The sequence below is a fragment of the Sphaeramia orbicularis genome, chromosome 10, assembly GCF_902148855.1.
Source record: "Sphaeramia orbicularis chromosome 10, fSphaOr1.1, whole genome shotgun sequence".
In the NCBI taxonomy this organism is placed as follows: Eukaryota; Metazoa; Chordata; class Actinopteri; order Kurtiformes; family Apogonidae; genus Sphaeramia; species Sphaeramia orbicularis.
This window is the reverse complement of record NC_043966.1, coordinates 35,339,498-35,357,903: the sequence shown is the minus strand read 5'-3', so window position 1 is coordinate 35,357,903 and position 18,406 is coordinate 35,339,498. Positions and strand designations below refer to the sequence as shown.

The 18,406-nt window shown below is 38.7% G+C and overlaps 2 protein-coding genes across 5 annotated transcripts; one reads left to right on the top strand and one right to left on the bottom strand.

The window, feature by feature from the left end:
- Positions 1-3,526: 3,526 nt before the first annotated feature.
- On the top strand, positions 3,527-7,719 carry insb (preproinsulin b). 2 transcript variants are annotated; one of them, XM_030146094.1, is made up of 4 exons: positions 3,527-3,889; positions 4,230-4,276; positions 6,529-6,731; positions 7,435-7,719. In XM_030146094.1, exons 2-4 carry the CDS (start codon positions 4,272-4,274, stop codon positions 7,578-7,580), a joined length of 354 nt encoding a protein of 117 aa, XP_030001954.1. In that variant the 5' UTR covers positions 3,527-3,889; positions 4,230-4,271; the 3' UTR covers positions 7,581-7,719. The 2 variants fall into 2 exon arrangements, with proteins under 2 accessions (XP_030001954.1, XP_030001955.1); XM_030146095.1 differs by lacking the exon at positions 4,230-4,276.
- A 253-nt stretch (positions 7,720-7,972) lies between these two features.
- hmmr (hyaluronan-mediated motility receptor (RHAMM)) lies at positions 7,973-16,336 on the bottom strand. Of its 3 annotated transcripts, none has more exons than XM_030146091.1 (20): positions 16,046-16,336; positions 15,684-15,782; positions 15,519-15,610; positions 15,360-15,437; positions 15,030-15,218; positions 14,834-14,920; positions 14,624-14,735; positions 14,458-14,523; positions 13,438-13,511; positions 13,285-13,349; positions 12,841-13,208; positions 12,600-12,748; positions 12,272-12,507; positions 10,283-10,399; positions 9,991-10,188; positions 9,179-9,904; positions 9,030-9,102; positions 8,729-8,905; positions 8,423-8,585; positions 7,973-8,290 (listed from the first exon to the last, which is right to left on the bottom strand). In XM_030146091.1, exons 1-20 carry the CDS (start codon positions 16,089-16,091, stop codon positions 8,274-8,276), a joined length of 3,132 nt encoding a protein of 1,043 aa, XP_030001951.1. In that variant the 5' UTR covers positions 16,092-16,336; the 3' UTR covers positions 7,973-8,273. The 3 variants fall into 3 exon arrangements, with proteins under 3 accessions (XP_030001951.1, XP_030001953.1, XP_030001952.1); XM_030146093.1 differs by having other exon boundaries at positions 10,283-10,390; XM_030146092.1 differs by having other exon boundaries at positions 15,519-15,604.
- Between the last annotated feature and the right edge of the window lie 2,070 nt (positions 16,337-18,406).

The window sequence follows — 18,406 nt, the reverse complement described above, 5'->3', positions numbered from 1 at the left end:
TTGATGTGCGTGTTTGAAGCAACCATGCGACCGGGGTTAGAAGGATGTGCCTGTTGTTCACAGCTCTGCCGCTTAGCTCTGTTCCCTTGAGGAACCAGCTTCAAAGCATGGCAAAGTTGGACCTTTCCTGGTTCTACATTTAACACCATCTCAAATGGCAGAGCCAAAGTGCTGGATATCTTTCTTCTCACCTTTTCCTTTCATCATTCCTCCAAAGACCCTGATTTTTATTAGTTTTTTTTTTTCTTTTTTTTTTTTTTAAAGACCTGCCCTCTTGCTATTGTCACTCGAACGGAATGAACATGTGTTTAAGATCATTTTTGTGGTAACTTTTGGGCACTAATGTGACGTTCATGACCTTACTTTGCAGAAATAAAAAAATAATCATGTCACTTCAATATTATATTATATTATATTATATTATATTATATTATATTATATTATATTATATTATATTATATTATATTATATTATATTATATTATGTTATATTATATTATATTATATTATATATTTTTAAAGTTACATCTTTTTCTGTCTACTCATTAATACAGCCCCTGTGGAGAAGGAGTTAAGAATAAGTTGAACTTTGTCTTAATTAGTCCCTGAATGTGTTAGGGAAAGTTTCCATGTGATTGACAATTTTTGCTCAGGATTTCTGGTTTGTTTCTGAAGCAGCCAGTGCCTGAGAACATGTTTCAAAGTAACCCAGAGTAGCAACCCTAGCCCTCGACTCCAGTCTAATCCCAGTCTAAATAAATACAGTCATTTTCTGCATTTCTCAGTACCATTTTTAGCTCAAACATACTAATTTGAGGACTGTAGAGGCAGCAGTGAACACAGATCTGCCTATTATTTCTGTATGCCACTTTACATAGCACATAAAAAAGAATTTAAAAAACTTAAAATAAAAATGAAATAACAAAAACATAACTCAATGTCTCATTATATTAACCTTAAGCACATACTGATCTAAAATTTGTAATAACTTTTCAACAAGTAATCCTATCAATACATGTAAATAATTCAGGTAAAATATAGTTTATCATCTTTTCGTGGTCATCAGCAGTGTTGGGGAAGTTACTTTAAAAAGTAACTTTTGCTCGTCACTTCTTTTAAAAAAGCAATCCTTTACTTTACTTAGTTGCCCTCTACGGAAGGTAACTTTTTACATTACTTGTTATTTTTACGTTACTTTTATGTTGCTCGACTTTGGGCAGAACCACATATCTGTTCCTAAATGTGCAGGACTACATAAAGCTCTACTATGGAGGACATAACAGGTATTTATTTTATGCTCTTTGTTATAAAAAAATACCACAAACAGAGCAGTTAACAAGAAAACACTGGACTACTATAGGCTTCAACACCACCACTAAGAACTATCAAACAATATGAAATAACATGGCCTCCATACATCTTATGGGCATATAGGTGAACACAACATACAGGGTGGGGAAGCAAAATTTACAATATTTTGAGGCAGGGAGTGAAAGACAGTGTATGACCAATTAGTTTATTGAAAGTCATGAGAATTTATTTGCCACAAGAAAATGTACATAATAGAAAATGTTTTTATTCTATGTGTCCTCCTTCTTTCTCAATAACTGCCTTCACACGCTTCCTGAAACTTGTGCAAGTGTTCCTCAAATATTCGGGTGACTTCTCCCATTCTTCTTTAACAGTATCTTCCAGACTTTCTCGTAATAGTTTTGCTCATAGTCATTCTCTTCTTTCCATTATAAACAGTCTTTATGGACACTCCGACTATTTTTGAAATCTCCTTCGGTGTGACGAGTGCATTCAGCAAATCACACACTCTTTGACGTTTGCTTTCCTGATTACTCATATGGGCAAAAGTTTCTGAAAAGGTATGGATAATAGTGTTAGGTATGATTATGACATCAATATATGTTTGGTTTCAAAACAATTGACGTAGTGCCTGCTGAGAAAAAACAACTAAATGTTCATTGTAAATTTTGCTTCCCCACCCTGTACATAAGGGCTTATCATTTTTTTGTCCAGCTCTTGTTTAATTACCCAGTGAAACGAAGTGAAATGAGAGCCTGTGACTATTGCGCAGGCGCAGCTGTTTCAGTACAGGATGTTTACATCGAAAAGAATGCATTTGCACATGCCCGATGGTTTGGAGCATGCACATACTCCTTAGTATGTAAAAAAAAAATTGGGGGAAAAAATTGTAAGTGACACTTGTCAAATCTGTTCCTAAGAAAAGTAACGTTGTGCCGAATTGAAAAAGGAACCACATTTTGTTACCAAATTTTCAGTAGTAACACGTTACACTACTTTTTACTCGACAAAAGCACTCACGTTTCTGTAACTCATTACTTTGTAACTCGTTACACACAACGCTGGTCATCAGATATGACCGATTTAGACCTTCAGAGGCTCTATAGTGAATGTGGACACACTGTCATCCTCTGCAACGTTGATTCACTAATAAAACCCATGTAAGTTTGACAAATGTCAATGTGGATGTTCATTTTATGTTCAGTTTAGGATATATTTAGCTGAAAAAGCCACTTTTTCTTCAGTTTTCTCTATTTTGATATGATATCCTCTGAATTTACAGTGAGGTTTTATGAATGTCTACATAATCAGTAAATTAAATATAAGAAAACACCAGATTTTTTCCAAATAAATCAACATGTAGAGGACAATATTATAATAAACGGTGATAATTCACTAAGAACAAGTTAAATGTAGGGGTAATGCATTTGGAAGTTGCCACAGAAATACTTCTAGGTCTTAAAGGGTTAAATACGGTCTTGAATATATTAACAATAGCATGTTTTTTGAGGTCAACATACAGATGTTATATACATTTAAATTCTGTTTTACATGAGGTGTGCCTTCAAATGTTACATGCCAGCTGTATTTGAATCAAATGTTCCTTTTGATATCTAGATTCACTGAAAACAGCGCCAATTCACAAATCATATTAAATGTGTTTTTCACAGAAGGCATAACAAATCACTTCCCATAGTGTTATGCAGAGGACAGAGGACAGACATTTGCTCACAGAATCGGAGATACAAATGTTCTGCCAGGGTTTACATCTATCATATATTGCACCATATATTCTGTGCTTACTTGTATTTTTCTGATTTGTTGCAGACATACTGACAGAAAAATTAGAGACGTAAAACTAAAAGGACACTCAGAAAAGTGCATACCTCTGCAAAGACCCCACAGCGCTGTAACACAATAAAACACCCTATTTTACCGTGAAAGTAGAAGTGAAAAAAATCACCATCCGGCGTTAACCCTCTGTTTGGATCTGCTCCAACATGTAGTGAATAGCTCCTTAGCTCATGTTCAACCCTTCTCATGAAAATCCACATAGTCCTGGTGTCACATAAACAAACACAGAGCAGATGCTGGTAAAACTATAACCTGTTTGGGATGTCATGAGATTTGATCAGCTTTGTCTTCCTTACACCACTAGTGGTCACTAATAGGCCTTAAAGTCCACTAATCTACAGTGAGACGAGAACCTGGCATATGGTGTTTGTCTGTCAGCTTGTGAAGTGTGTCAGTCGGGCCATTCCACAGCAGGGGTTGAAACTGGGTATCAGTGCGGGTGACTGTCCTTTCAACTTTATTCTCACTCTGCTGTTGGTCCCACACTCAGTAAATGACTTAGTGCCACTCAAAAGCAGATCAGCATACTTACAGGTCAGCGTGTTAATGACTGGACCGTAGCGTTTTCCGCTGAGGCTGACAAAGGCCAGGTGGAGGTGGGGAGTTTATAAAGGGGGGAAAGGTAGCCAAGTGGAGATGTTCTCTGGACCTGTATAGTCCTGCAGGCCTTGGCCTTCTCATCTGTGACCACCAGCTGCTCCGCTGCACTGAGGCCTCAAACACAGGTAAGCAACTTTCTCTGTATTCCTTGGAGATTTCAACTCTTCAAATTTATGTGTATAATAACCAGGATGAAAGTAAAGAGTAGCATGGTCAGGATCTATAATTCAACCAATCTACTGCGCCAAGGAGTCTGGCTCTGGGCCCAGAGGGAGAGAGGAGTGGCAGGCCAGATACTGTAGAACGCCCTGCCAATGTTGTAATGCCTGGCACAGGTGTATTGTTAAAGACACTGTTAAAATGATTCATTTTCAATCCAATATTCTACACTGTACTGTAAAATGTCCACAAAAGGTCTATATAGTTTCTAAATGACTGCTAAATATGTTTTTCACCTTGAAACAGGAAGTGAACTGAACTTCAAACCCAGGAGAATATCCATCACAAATGAGGTATCATTTAGAGGAGGAGGAGGAGGAGGAGGAGGAGGAGGGGGGGGGGGGCTTTAAGCCAGGGGCTGGGGTTAATCCTCTTGGAAATTTTCAGCATCAAACACTTTATTTCCTGCAATCTTGAGATTTTTTTATTAACCAATTTCTGCCTTTTAGTTAGTTTACGATGGAAATGTCTTTTTTTATGTAAAGGAAAAGCCACCATATGATATTTATAAATAGATTGTTTTTTTAATAGCTTTTCATGCATTCTGTCCCACTTCTGTATGTGTTGTTCTGTAGGGCAGCTTCTATCCCTCACATATAAGCATCTTTTGTACGTTTCATCTCTTAAAACAGGGGTGTCAGACTCATTTTAGTTCAGGGGCCACGTTCAGTCTAATACAATATAAAATGGGCTGAACCAGTAAAATAATATTTATAATAGGATAAGAACTTTTGAATGAAAAAAGTAAAATTCTGTAATGAAAATTTTGAAATCTACGAACTGTACTTGAACATAACATGAACAAATATTAACAACGTGAAAATTCAAAGTGCAATGTTAACAATATTACACCTTAGTTTATCATTTATACATGTGTATCACAACTTACAGATCACAGTTTATCTACAAATACACAAAACATGTAATAACTGGGAGAATATATTTAAAATTCCGCATACGTCTATAAAGACATTTCAGGTTATTCGCAGTTTTTGTAAAAGGCTAGTCTGTAAAAGTAAACATTTTTGTGAAATGTAACTTTTTTTTACACTAAAACAAAGAGAAAAATCAGCAGTTTTCATTATTTATAGGTTATTATGATAGTATTTTACTGCTCTGATCCACTTTAGATTGAATAGACCTAAAATGATTCTTACATCTTTGATCTTTAATATTTTCAGTGTGATTTTTGCATTTCACAAATTCAATCCACAGGCCAGATTGAAGCCTTTGGTGGGCCAGATTTGGCCCCCGGACTGCATGTTTGACACCTGTGTCTTAAAACATCCATGCATGACTTCACTTCAAACCTTTCTGCACATTCAAAACATAAAGCTTTTGGGCTGTAACATTTTTTGGCCATAACTTGTCATTGAAATCTATTAAAGCAGCGGTTTCCAAATGTTTTCAGGTCCCAGGCCCAAAAGAGAAATTTAGTGCCTCCTCTGAACCTAGACTTACTGCATTTTTATTGACTCTTCCACTGTCAGAGCACTTTTTTGTCTTTTTTTTTTATGATGATTTAATCTTGTTACTTCATGCCCATTTTGTTGCATCTTTTACATCAGACTCCTCTCCTATACAGAGGGCACTTTTCTTTTCTGTTAATTAAAAAAATTAATTCTCATATATTACTGCTAAGTCTGGGAGGTGCAGTGTTAGAGAATGAGACCTTGTGAAATAAAATGTGATTTTATCACAGGAGACAAACACACGTGCTGTAAATATTGAGAGGATTGTACCCCCTCTATCGCCCCCTGAAATCTATGCCTATGTACTCACATAAGGTTGAGTGTGTTGATAAAACTCCAGTTTCTTTTAATAGAGAGCTATGCTATGCTGTAATAACATTAAACAAAACCTTAGATAACCATTTTCCTGCTGTTTGCCTTTAACATTAAGCATGAATGCCTAACATCTAACAGATAACATCAAATTTTCACTTTAAAAGGATCTAGCTCTTTTGGGAATAAAATAAAAAAAACATGCAAACCATCATTATCGCATAACATCAGAGACCTGCTTAGAGACCACCCAGACCTGGATGTAATTTTTAGGTTCTTCATTTTTCTTAATCTCCGACTTCGTCTGTTAAGGCTCACGTGTACTTTTAAGATAGAAATATCAACTAGTGACGTTTGTGCAGACCTTGTTTGACCGCTGCTTTTTCATCTTGGCCTTTGATTTTCAAAGAACAAATAAATTATTCAATTTTTTTGCTCACTTCAAAGCCCTTATTTTGGGTTGGGGTATATGTTGGGTTCAGTGTTGTCTCTGTGCTGATATAATCTTCAGGCCTGGAGCTATCTGCTAATAATCAAAAAAAAAAAAAGAAACTTATATCTCATGGTATTAAAAGAAAGCGGCTCTGTATCATTCAAGTGTCATTAACAAAGATCCTATCAAATTAAATATGACTTCAGGCTTTCAGATATGAAATATTGACGGGTGGATTTATTTTGCACTTTGCCTTGGATATTCTGTGAAATTCAAGCCATAAAAGTTCTATTAGATCATGTGGACATTTCTTTGTTTTCTGTCTAAGTGGTCTTCCTCCCATGGCCAGGGTACCATGGACAGTGTCCATGCTGTTACTGCTGGTGCTCTACTCTCCTGGGGTGGCCCCAGCCCCGGCCCAGCACCTCTGTGGCTCCCACCTGGTGGACGCCCTGTACTTCGTCTGTGGCGACCGGGGTTTCTTTGTGAGCCCGAGTCGAACCAACAAGAGGGACCTGCAGCATCTGCTCGGTAAGGCTGCGTTTATTCTGGCCCACATTTGACTTGCTTTGTTTTTAGACGTGTGTGAAATAATTATGCCCTTGATAGTGGGAGTTTAGAAAGGACCAGTATGGCATCACCCATAGAAACCAGACTGGCTTTGAATCTTGGCAGTGTTTTACTAGTGTGTTCAAAGTTCAGTCTGAGCCTAATGAGAATGCCAATTTGGGTATTGGCTGGAGAAAGAAAAAAAAGTTGAGCGACAACATGCTGGAAGCTTCATTGAACTCAATCTTTGCATTTGTCAAACCCATCATTAGTGTGCAAACTCCCCCCTCTAGCTCCTTTTGAATTCAGTTCAGTGTGACTAGGCTTTTACTATGCCTTACTGGTGCTTTCATATTCATGATGTGACAAATTCAATAATCAAATCCCACATTCCTCATTATGCTACTCCCAAAACACATTATTTGGGTCTTCTGCCTCAATCACTCCATTGATGTTTTGAAGTTTAACTTTAGAGGTGTAAACTATGATATGCCTCTGTCGGAGCTCCATCATATCTCCTCTTGAAGTAGAGACTAACAAGACTAAATGGATTGGGGAGATCAGATTACATAGCCATTAAGTCTCCATTAAAGTGTGAACAGTCTACATGGTAGTTTGAGGAACTGGAGGTTTGCACCGCAGCAGACTTAACACAAGGATATGGAAACTTTTCTCCACTTCAAAGGGTTCCTGACTAAAAGGGCCAGACAGGAGCAGCGGCTGTGGAAGGCTCTGTCTGGCCGAGATGAGCCCAAGGTGAAGAGAGGCATCGTGGAACAGTGCTGCCATAAGCCGTGCAGCATTTACCACCTGGAGGCCTACTGCGACTGACTCGCTGCTCACTACTCATAGCTTGTAAAAAAAAAAAAAAAAAAAAAAAAAAAAGGTCCCAGAGTCAATTTCTGGTTGAATACTTGCAGGCTATGTCTTATCAACTGAAGGAAATAAAGCTTCATGACCCATAACCCAAGGCTGCCTCTGCAAAGATGTGAATTTGTGTTCTTTGTAGCTGCTATATTGTGTGGATGAAACGTAAGAGACATTTGCTGTGTTCTAGAAACTGTGGCTGCAGTCCCAGAGTGCTCTCTGCTGGCTGACAACAGACAAGGCCAAGATGCACATCGGTAAAAAAAACAAAAAAACAATTCTTCAAATACATTCATGCCCAGGATAATCCACAACAAATTCTTAAATCAAACAGAAATAAAGTCCAGCAACAAGTATTTAAGAAACGCATTAAAATCTATCTTTATTTACAAAGGAGAAAGTTACAGTAGTTAAAAAGGATAAAATCCCAAAACATATTTTCACACGATCATGCAGATTAAGCTTTGTTATCTCCAGTCTCAGCACTTAAGACTTGAATCCATCTCTTATTTCTACACAATTATAAATAAGGATTAAACAACAGTGGATTTTAAGGGGAAATTCAAGTAAGAGGGGAAATTGTAAGTATCCAAAAGAAGATGAAAATGAAATTTGGCAGCCCATTAGTCGTCAGTTTCTTGGTGAGTAGAAGCTCCTCTAGGCATAATGATTTCCTGACAAAACAAACAGAGTTAGACTTCAACACAACCACATAAAGAAGAAAATAAGCAGTGAATTCTTTTCACATGGAGTCTCCGGTCTTTAAGCTCAGATTGACACGGTGCCGTTTCTGGCCTGGTGCTCACCTTCTTTAAGAGGTGTAGTCGTATCACTTTGTCTGTTCTCCTTGTTATGTTGGAAAGCTTTGCTTGGATCAAACTTGCGCTGAGGAGCGCCGGGGAGCTTTGACTTCAGCTGCTCCAGATCGCTCTTCTGCCGGATCACCTGTGAGCGAAGCTTGTACACTTCCTACACACAGTCAGGTGGAAAAAAAAAACAGGTTGAAGTGAAAAGCTCAACACAAAACAGCAAGATTATTTCTAAGTGTGTGGTTGGAAGGTAGATGCGGTTCTATTTTGTATGCCTGCATTTTTTTTTCTTCTTTCTTTTACCTGTTTCAGGGTAATGTTCTCATCTTTAAGCTTCATCACATGTTTGATTTTCTGCTTCTGGTTCTGGTGACCGAGCAGACGAGCATAAGCGTCCGACAACTTGTTTAACTCCTCCTGATTTGCTCCGTTCTCGTTGAGCAAGGCATTTCGCTCTGCTGCAAAGGCATTGAGCTGTTCCTGTAAGCACAAACACAGACATGTTAGAGGTTTTGAGCTATCTTACTTTTCTTAAGAAACCAAATCCAGTCATTTGAGTATTTGTAAAATCTCACTGTCTTCAACTGAGGTGGAAAAGCCTGACCTGGAAGGGCTTAACTTTGGTGAACAGCTCCTCATATTGTTTCCTCCAGTGCTCTGTCTCTGAATTCGTGGAGCTTAGAAACCAAAGACAGGCATGTTAGGAACTGCACCCATGTTTCAAGTCTTTGATCTATGCAGTATGTGGCTCACCTCTTCTCCTGTGCTTCAGTTATTTGCCTTTGGAGTTCCTGCCTCTGCTCCTCCATCTCCCACTGCAGTGTGACCTTCTCCTGGCTCAGGACCTCCACCTGCTGCTCTAGAGCCTGTCTGTCTTGCTGTTGTTCCTTTAACTCCCTCTGCAGCACCTGCATCTTTTCCTCCATGAGTTCGGCGTGGGTTTGGGAGCCAGCGCACCGTTGTCCTGTTTCATCCAAGTGACTCTGAAGCCGGCTTCTGTCCTGCTCTGCCTCGGTTAGCTGCTTTTCCAGGGAAATCCTGGTCTGATCTATGCGCTCAACCTGAGACAGCAGGCTCCTCTTTTCCTCTTCTGCTCGGTCCAGCTCGGTCTGTAGTCTGAGCACCTCTGACCCGAGCTGCTGATGGGTTTTCCTTTCAGCCTCCAATGCTCCTTTTACATCACTAAGCGCCGTTTGAATTTTAACTCTCTCTTCTTTTTCTTGCTCAAACTGTTTGAGTATTTCCATTTTGTCCTGGCTGGCGTCCTCTACCAGTTTCTGTGCTTTTTCTTTCTCTTTTTGGAGCCGAGCATCACTCTGACCTCTCTGCTCCTCTAGTTGCTCCAGTGCCTCGTCCTTCTCTTTTTTCTGCTGCTGTACCTCCTGCTGTAGCTGATTGATCAGGACAGCATGGCTCACCTCCATGGCCTTCATCTCCTCATCTTTTTGCACGAGGCAAGTCTGCACCTCCAGCAACATCCTATCAAGTCAAGGGAAAAAAGGGAATGTAAAAGGTGAAAACTGGCAGTTATTTTAGCACAGTGTGAAATTGAGTTGGAAGCTTACCTTGCATTGTCCTCCCTCGCTTTCTCCTCGGCAAACCGTCTCTCCAGGTGCCCCTCTAACCCCCCCCTCACTCGCTTGATCTCCTCGTCTTTCTGTTGAATCTCCTTGTCCATCTCCTCTATCTGCTGCCGGACTCTCTTCACCTCTGCCTCCAGTTCTTTTTTTCTCTCCCGTTCTCCCACCAGAGCCTCTTTGGCGCTGAAAGCATAGATAGGCAGTAGCCTGTATGAACCCAATACTTTTGCACAATTTTGTGCAAAAGCATGAGCACAAATCAAACAACGGTGCTCACCTCTCCAGCTCTGCAACAACATCTCCCATTTTGCTCTGTAACTTTGTGTCGGTCTGTTGGAGATCCGTCATGGCTGCTGCATGCTCGGCTTTCAATGCTTCCACGTCACTGTTTTTACTAATAACAATCAACACACACATCTGATGATGTTAAATGACAATGAGATGATGGCACTAATGTAAATATGTAGGTATCTTGATTTAATCACTAAGTAAATACATTAACTGTGCCATTCAGTTGGTACGAGCATAATCCTCTATCACCCAAGACGAAGAAATTACATGATCTTATAATGCAGATTAGTTAACATTGTAAACATTGACTTATAAATATTTACAAATCTGCTTGTTAAGTATGACATCATAATGCTGAAAAAACTAATGTCTGACTCTAAACAGTCTAGAAAAGTAAAGTCTCTATGTTCGGTAAGGTACCATTCCGGATTCATTTATTTACCGCAAATACAATAATTAGTGCAATTTTCCATAATCAGTGTTTAACCTAGGTAGATCACGGCCCCAATTAAACTCAATATGGCGTACAATTAAACTGACATTGATTTCTTTTATCTTTCATGTACTGTTTAAGCTACTGGTCCTTTTACAGCAGTGCATTGCTTCACTTCTGCTCAGCTGTCTGTTCACATAAATCATTCCTTTATTTACCTTCCCCTGAACTGGACAGCAAAGATAAAGGGCTGACAACCGAAACATGAAGGCTGAAGATGTAAAACACCTCACAAAACCCTTATTCTGTATCAGGGGGATCCACCATGATCTGGGCTGACAGATTAGTTCAGTTTATTTAACAGAGGCCACAAACAACAAACACTGGCAACTAAAATTTGGAAGGTCAAACATACATGCATGTTGGATCACACTATGGCCTCCGCCACCAAACCCTGTAACTTCTGTTCGTTGCATGTTGTCCCATCAAGCTCACACCGAATCTTTCATCAGCCACCAAGGACAGAAATGTCTGAACCTCCTCGACCAACCATGGTGTAGTTTTGCGGGCTGTCATCATGGATTAGCCTACCGGTATATTTAGTGTAAACTTCAGAATCTGTTTTTTTGTTGTTGTTGTTTTTTTTAAATTGCACGTTGCACATTGATGACGCAATGATGCAGAGACAACTCTCTGACCAATCAGTGGTTTGCTGTGTTTTTTGGAACCTCAGCTAAGTAAATACTTAAAAAAAAAAAAAAATAGTACCAGGTACAGATTCCAGGTTCCTTTATGTAATGGAAAGGCAAAAAAGCTGGGTTAAGTCAAATTGGTACCATGAGGTGGAAACGCGGCAATAGATGTTAAACCTGGTATATAGTTTCTTCCTAGATTATCACATCAGCACAAGTTAAATTGCAGGGTGATAGGGTAATGAAAGAGATGCAGATGTCTAGCGAGCATTTTTCAACCTCAGGACAAAACACATGAAACTCTAGACATGTTTTCAGACTACCTGAGAACTGATTTAATTCTTTACCAACTTATAGAAGACAGATTGTTCAAAGGCAGAGCTTTGTTGAGTGACGGTCCCACTGAGCTGCTGACCCTGACAGCGGTCATTTGTTCTGAGCAAAGTTGTATACATTTTCTCAACAGAGGAGGTGCAGTATTGAGAACTATTTTACCACCAGCTAAATGTCTGAGTATAAGATTAAATTGCAGTTAAAATTAGGATGCAGTGCCAAATGTTTCTGTCATTCATTTAAGAATTCTAACAAATCAACTTGATCCACCTCCTCTGCTCCTGACCATCGCATGTTAAGTAGTACAATGACAACTAGATATATTTTATGGATCCACAGACACAGTACAGCAGCAGATTGAATACAGAGAAATAAACAGAAGTGGACCCAAAAACAGAAAACATCACAACTTAACAAGCGAGTAAGGTTTGTGACCCCCGTGTCAGAAAACAGACCAAGTGGCAGTGTGTTTCATTTCTGCTACTTGTTGATTTGTGTTGAGCTTTAAGTGACTCACCGGTCTAGCAGTGCTCTAGCGTCACACAGCTGCTTCTCCAGCTCACTGTTTTCCGTCTGGAGCTTCTGGAGCTCCTCCTGACTCTTCTCCATTATCTCCTGCTTCTTCTGCTCCTGTTCCTCCATAATAACCAGCTCTCCCAGCACATCTTCCATCTCCTCCTTCAGCTGGCTGAACCGCTCCTCAGCCTCCTCCCTCTCCTGCTTCAGCAACACAGACAAGGAGTCTACGAGCGCCTGTGAACATACACAAAATAAAGATCTAAGTTGTGGCTCAATTATGCATCAATGCATGAAAGTTTAGTAATAATAATCAGTGGAAGTGTAACCTTTTCTTTTTCCAGTTCCTCAGTAAGCATTCCATGTTCTTGCTGGAGTTGAATCTGCTTCTTTTTCTCATCTCTTTTAGCCTCCTTAAGTGTGACGAGCTCTGTCTTTAATTCTTCCACTCTTCTCAACCCTTCCTCCTGAGTTTTACCTGAAAACAACCAAATATTCAGAATATACACAGCAAAAACGTCAGGTTATTTTACCAACAGTGCAGTTATTTAATCTCTGGAAATAACATACTCCTTTCTTCCTCAGAGAAGAGACACCGCTGCTCCAGATGTGCCACTCTCTCATCCAACTCTTTTTCCGTCCTTCTAAGCACCTCTCTTAGTCTGGTAAGCTCCATCTCCTGCTGGCAAACTGTTGCTTGAGAGTCTTGAACTTCTTGGTTCACCAGTTTCATTTGCTCCTCCATGTCACTCACTGACTTCTGTGAACACTTCAGCTCGAGCTCTTGGTTCTCCAGTCTCTTTTCTACTTCCAATAAGGCATCCTTTGATGCCTGTAACTCTTGCTGATAACTTTGTGCCTCCTCTTCTTTTTGTCTCAGCACACCTCGGGTGGTTTCCAGCTCAGTAGTCTGCTGCTCTAATTCTGTCTCCAGCTGTCTGTGAAGTAGTGAAAAATGAGTGTCATCAAGTACAAAACTAAGTTGCCTGAGGGACACATTATGTATTTGCTTACCTTATTGTCTCCATCTGAGAATCCGCAAGAGTATTCTCCTGTGTCTGGAGCTTCAAGCGGAGATCCTATAAGCAAACAGACTGGTCAAGCATTTCCTCTTGAAATCTTCTCTATGCGCAAAGGAAAGATTTGCATTTGGAGGAAGGTTTCTACCTGGATCTGGTCGTTAGCTACGTCCAGGTATCCTTGTAATACTCCGATCTCTTCCCTTAGCTCTTGGATTACAGCTGCAGGGCAAAACTCAGTTGAGAGTGGCACTTTGCTCAAGCATACATGACAAACTTTAGCCTTCACAGTACCACTATACTCTGAAAAGCAGTGTCTATGGACATTCATGCATTTTCTAAGATGGAAAATTAAGCAGTTAGACAAGAGACATTGAAGATTTTTAAAATTTTTAACCCTTAGGTCCTCCTCAGGCATTTTTGTGCTTTTTTTTTTCCATTTGTTGATCATTTTGGCTGTGTTGCAGCTTTTGGCATAAAATTGGGCAGAAACGTTTCTTCTTAGTTATACTTTTTGAAATCCAGCGTCTTTTAATCTTAGATGTGTTTTATTTTCCCTTGATGCATTTTGCACCCTCTGGTCACCTTCGTGGACAAAAATGTACACACACAAAAATACTGCTATAAAATCATTAAACATCAATGTTTTTCTAATAAATCTCTTAAACAATTTCTGCCCTGCTCAAAACTACCAAACATTCAACAGTTTTCAGGATTTGAACCCTTTAAAGGTAACGAGGCTAACCATAGGGATTATCTGACACTACAGAAAAAATACCAATGCAATCAAATCAACGTTGTTGCTAATCTTTGACATATCCAAGGCTCTAATCACCACCAATGTTCCATCCACTTACTATTTATTTTAGGGAAAATATTCAATTCTTTGTGGATTTTTTTTGGGTAATAAATCACTTAGAATTCAAATGATTAAACCAGCATTTAAAGGGTTAAAATCCTGGAATCTGTTGAAGGTTTGGTAGTTTTGAGCACTGCAGAAATTGTTTTCAGAGATTTATATTTTTAAAAAAGCAAGAAAAAAATGTAGACATGTGATGATATTATAGTAGTTTTCGTGTGCATGTACATTTTTGTCCACGAGGGTGACCAGAGTATTGTAAATTTGAGGAGGGCATAAGGGTTCATTAAATGTCAATTCAAAACCCACCATGTAATCTGGCATTCTCACTCTCAAGGTCTTCAATCTGAGATTTTGTCACTTGACGGAAGTCCTCTATGAAGAGAGAAAGTCACAGTGCAGCCAAGATGATCAGATCAGCGCTATCAAAGTGCCGTTTATCTGTTCATCTGTGGTGATATCCGTTAAACCTTACCTAAGTCTTTATTCTGGCCTTTTAGAGCCTTCACCGTATCCTTAGCAGCTTGGAGGTCAGTTTCTAGCATCTTTAACTGACCTTCTGTGTTAATCTGCAGGACGCTTAATTCCTGGATACAACAAACCAATACAAACGTAAACATGAATAAACCACATCCATTGATGATATTACTGAACAATGGAGGCACTATTTGTACTCAGATCATACCTTATTTTTCACATCTAAGTAGTTCCTCGCCTCCATCAGCTCCATTGTGAGGGAATTGATTCTCTTTTTTGTTGTATCAGCAGAAACCTTGGAAAAAACATTCATCAAGCCACATTGTTAATCTGATGTGAATGAGAAAAAAACAACATATTTCTGCCACATTATTTTAGAGTATGATCTTAAAATCCAAGCAAACCTTATTCTTCAGGAACTCATTGACTTTCTTCAGTTCAGCCCGCTGTCTCTCAAGGGTGGTGACACTGGCAGTGAGGCCTGTCTTCTCTCTGACAGCAGCTAGCAGCTTCGCCTCCACTTTCTTGAGGTCCTCTTCCAAGGCCAGCAAACGCCGATCCTGCTCCCCTCGCTCTTGCACCAGGGACCGGATCTAGAAGTAACCAAAGGTGTGATTATGCAATACACTTGCAATGGTTTCAGCCTGACTGCAATGATTTAAACTATTGCAGTCAGTAAGCCCCAGAGGGTTTGAAAGCTGCTGTATAATTGTGCAGAAAAAGTGTTGTGTTACCTCTTTTTCTAAGAGTTTCTGTTCTTTCCTTTCCCTGGATATGCCAGGTTTCTCCTTTTTGACACTTCCCCCATCGACCTGGGTTTTTACAGGGGATGTTAGGTTACAGTAGTTATAGGACTAAGATCTATATCTGGCGAATGGAAATAAACAACTTACGAGGCCATCAACGGACATGGTCCTCCGAACAGGTGATATGAGGGCAGCCCTGGACGGGGACGGGGGTGGCAAAAGGGTCGTAGAGGCTGAAACTGTGAAAAGTGTTACTACAACGTCATGTTTTGGATGTGTTTGCTTTACCTTGTGCTTAGCACATGTATGTACCTGGTTTTACTGGCTTAAATCGATCACTTTTGTCGAAGGATGCCGCTCCCTTCAGCTCCCCGGGTTTAACGTCATAGGTGCCCGGTGGAGGAGCACAACCTTCGGCCATAAAAACAGATTTTTAACGCCATCCCACACGTCAAGCAAACACTAATATTAGGCCTGATTTTGTTGAAATACCAGGAAATACAACTTAATGCATGCAGTCTCTTCTTTAGAATGATGTTAAGTGCATGTAGTCCTAAATAGTTAGCTAAAACTATGCCAGGATTAAACTAGACGTTTGGTAATCCGCTAACGCTACGTACGTAGGATAATATGACTAAATGCAAGATTTCTGCATCATTTCAAATGTTACTTACCGGTGTGATCATTAAACCTCTTTAATGGGGCTTTTGAAAATGACATTTTTAATCCACTGTGTGTTATTAATATTAAAATCTCTGTACAAAAGCTGAAGCAGCGATAGCTGACTGCTCTCACTGACAACAAACGTAGCGCCGCTGAAATTTCAAATAAACGTCATACGTACGTTGACGTACCACTGACCAATAAGAATCCAGTTCCGTCTGTTATCTCCACTGCTATTGGTCAACTCTAACTGCGATAGTAAACAGTAGTGTTGTAATGGGTGAGTAGTTAGAGTACAGCACACGTTAGAATAAACTAGTTACCTCCGCCAAGGAGGTTCTGTTTTTGTCGGCGTTGGTTTCTCTGTCTGTCCGTCCGTGTGCGAGATAACTCTAAAAGTTATGGACGGATTTGGATGAAAATTTCAGGAAATGTTGATACTGGCACAAGGAACAAATGGTTAAATTTTGGTGGTGATGGGGGGGTACTGATCTGCCTTGGCGGAGGTCTGTGCTCTCCGAGTGCTTTTCTCGTTATTTATGAGTCTATGGATCAATTTCCAAGTGGATCATAAATAGCAACTATTTAGTCTTTGTTTTACAGAAGAGCATTAGGGCCACTGGGGAAAAAAACAAAAACAAAAAAAAAAACAAAAAAAAACAAACAAACAAAAAAAAAAAAAAAAAAAAAAAAAAAAAATATATATATATATATATGTGTGTGTGTGTGTGTATGTATTCTGAGAAAAAAGTCAGAATTCTGACTTTATTCTCAGAATAATAAAAAATATGTATTGGACATAATTTTCTTCTTTTTTTTTTTTCTTCCAGTGGCTCTAATCCTCTTCCGTACTCTTTTACACTGTGAAACAAACACATACACAATTGTCCAAGAAATGTTTTACTGTTAAAATTTTATGAGTCATGCAAGTAACTGAATGTATTTATTTTAGTACCGTAATGTGGATTGTGATATATTATATAGTGTAATTTCTATAATATAGTCCATCACAGCTACAACTCATAGATCTATACAGAGTGATGGCCAGGGCACATGCATGAATTAATAGTCACTAGTCTATTTTATTTTTACTAACACAATAATGTTATTAAAATTCTTTGCATTTTAAAGAGATAAATTAGGAGATTATTTTTAAACTATGGAAATATTTTATAAATATAATGTATTTTCCCATTCTCTTATTCTGCTGTGGCATTGGAACGTTCATCTTTTAATAATACCGAAGGTAAAATTTAGTCTTCGTTTTAGTTGTCTTCTTCCTCTCCTTTATTTTTCAATTGATTGTGTGATTATATTTTGTTAAAAAAAGAAAACAAAGGCCTGTGGGCCACAATTTTTTTTAGGTTTAGGAAACGTCAAACTGAGAGCTTCCCAATTTAGACATAGACCAAAGTAGTGGGATACATTGAATTCAGGTATTCCATTCTGTACCAGCCAGGAGTCCTTCTGTCCTGATATCATCTTATACTATGATAAATATTGCTATTATTTTTATTCTTTTTAATTTTATCTTTAGAGGTAATTCTGTTTGTCATACACTTACAAAATCCTGCAGTTTGTTTTCTACTTAATTTCCCCAACACTGAAATTATTATTATTAATTATTCTAATTATCATGGTTATATAATATTCTACTTCTATATGTATCTGGTTCTGACCATAAATAAGCATTTAAAACCACAATATTTACTTTCAACTCTCAGAGACAAATCAGTCTTCAAACTTCAACTTACTTAAAGAAATATGGATGTGACAATTATTGTGATTATTGACAACTGACATTAATATTTTTATTACAATATCTCACATCAGCACGAATCAAAGTCGTACAAGCTTTATGTGACGCGTATGTATGAACAGATTTTAAGCTTTTCATCCAGTGACACAAAAACTCCTACAGTCTCCTTAGTAGTACGTTATCTGCACACATTTACCTGAGTAAACATAACAAGTGCTTAAAATGTAGAAACCAAAAGTTATAATACCATTGTTTTCAGTTAAACATTTTTTTTATTTCATGGAAATACAACATAATTTCAAATCCTTTGCAGGACCATTGTTGTACATTTTATATTTTCTCCATTTTTTGTACTTCAAAACATAGTCACTTGTACAACAATATCATAAACAAAGCCTCATGTCACAAATGGAGCCATTGATGACAATAAATTACACTTGCCATGCTAAGGTTTCAAGATGATACATTGGTACCTTCGTTTTTACTAGATTAACCTTTAAATGAAGAATAAATTGGAGTTGAATAAATATGATAAAAAGACACTGGAATTACAAAAAGAAACTTTGTTCATTCAAAACGGAGCAGAAAAAGATCACAGGGCTGTTTGGGAAAG

What these genes read in the sequence shown, in the direction of transcription:
- insb (XM_030146094.1), top strand. An exon ending in GGACCTGCAGCATCTGCTCG is followed by an intron (nt 6,732 to 7,434) that starts GTAAGGCTGCGT and finishes TCCACTTCAAAG; the next exon opens with GGTTCCTGACTAAAAGGGCC.
- hmmr (XM_030146091.1), bottom strand. Translation starts at nt 16,091, where the DNA reads ATGTCATTTTCAAAAGCCCCATTAAAGAGGTTTAATGATCACACCG. An exon ending in AGGCCAGAATAAAGACTTAG is followed by an intron (nt 14,524 to 14,623) that starts GTAAGGTTTAAC and finishes CTCTCTTCATAG; the next exon opens with AGGACTTCCGTCAAGTGACA. An exon ending in AGGAACTGGAAAAAGAAAAG is followed by an intron (nt 12,508 to 12,599) that starts GTTACACTTCCA and finishes GTATGTTCACAG; the next exon opens with GCGCTCGTAGACTCCTTGTC.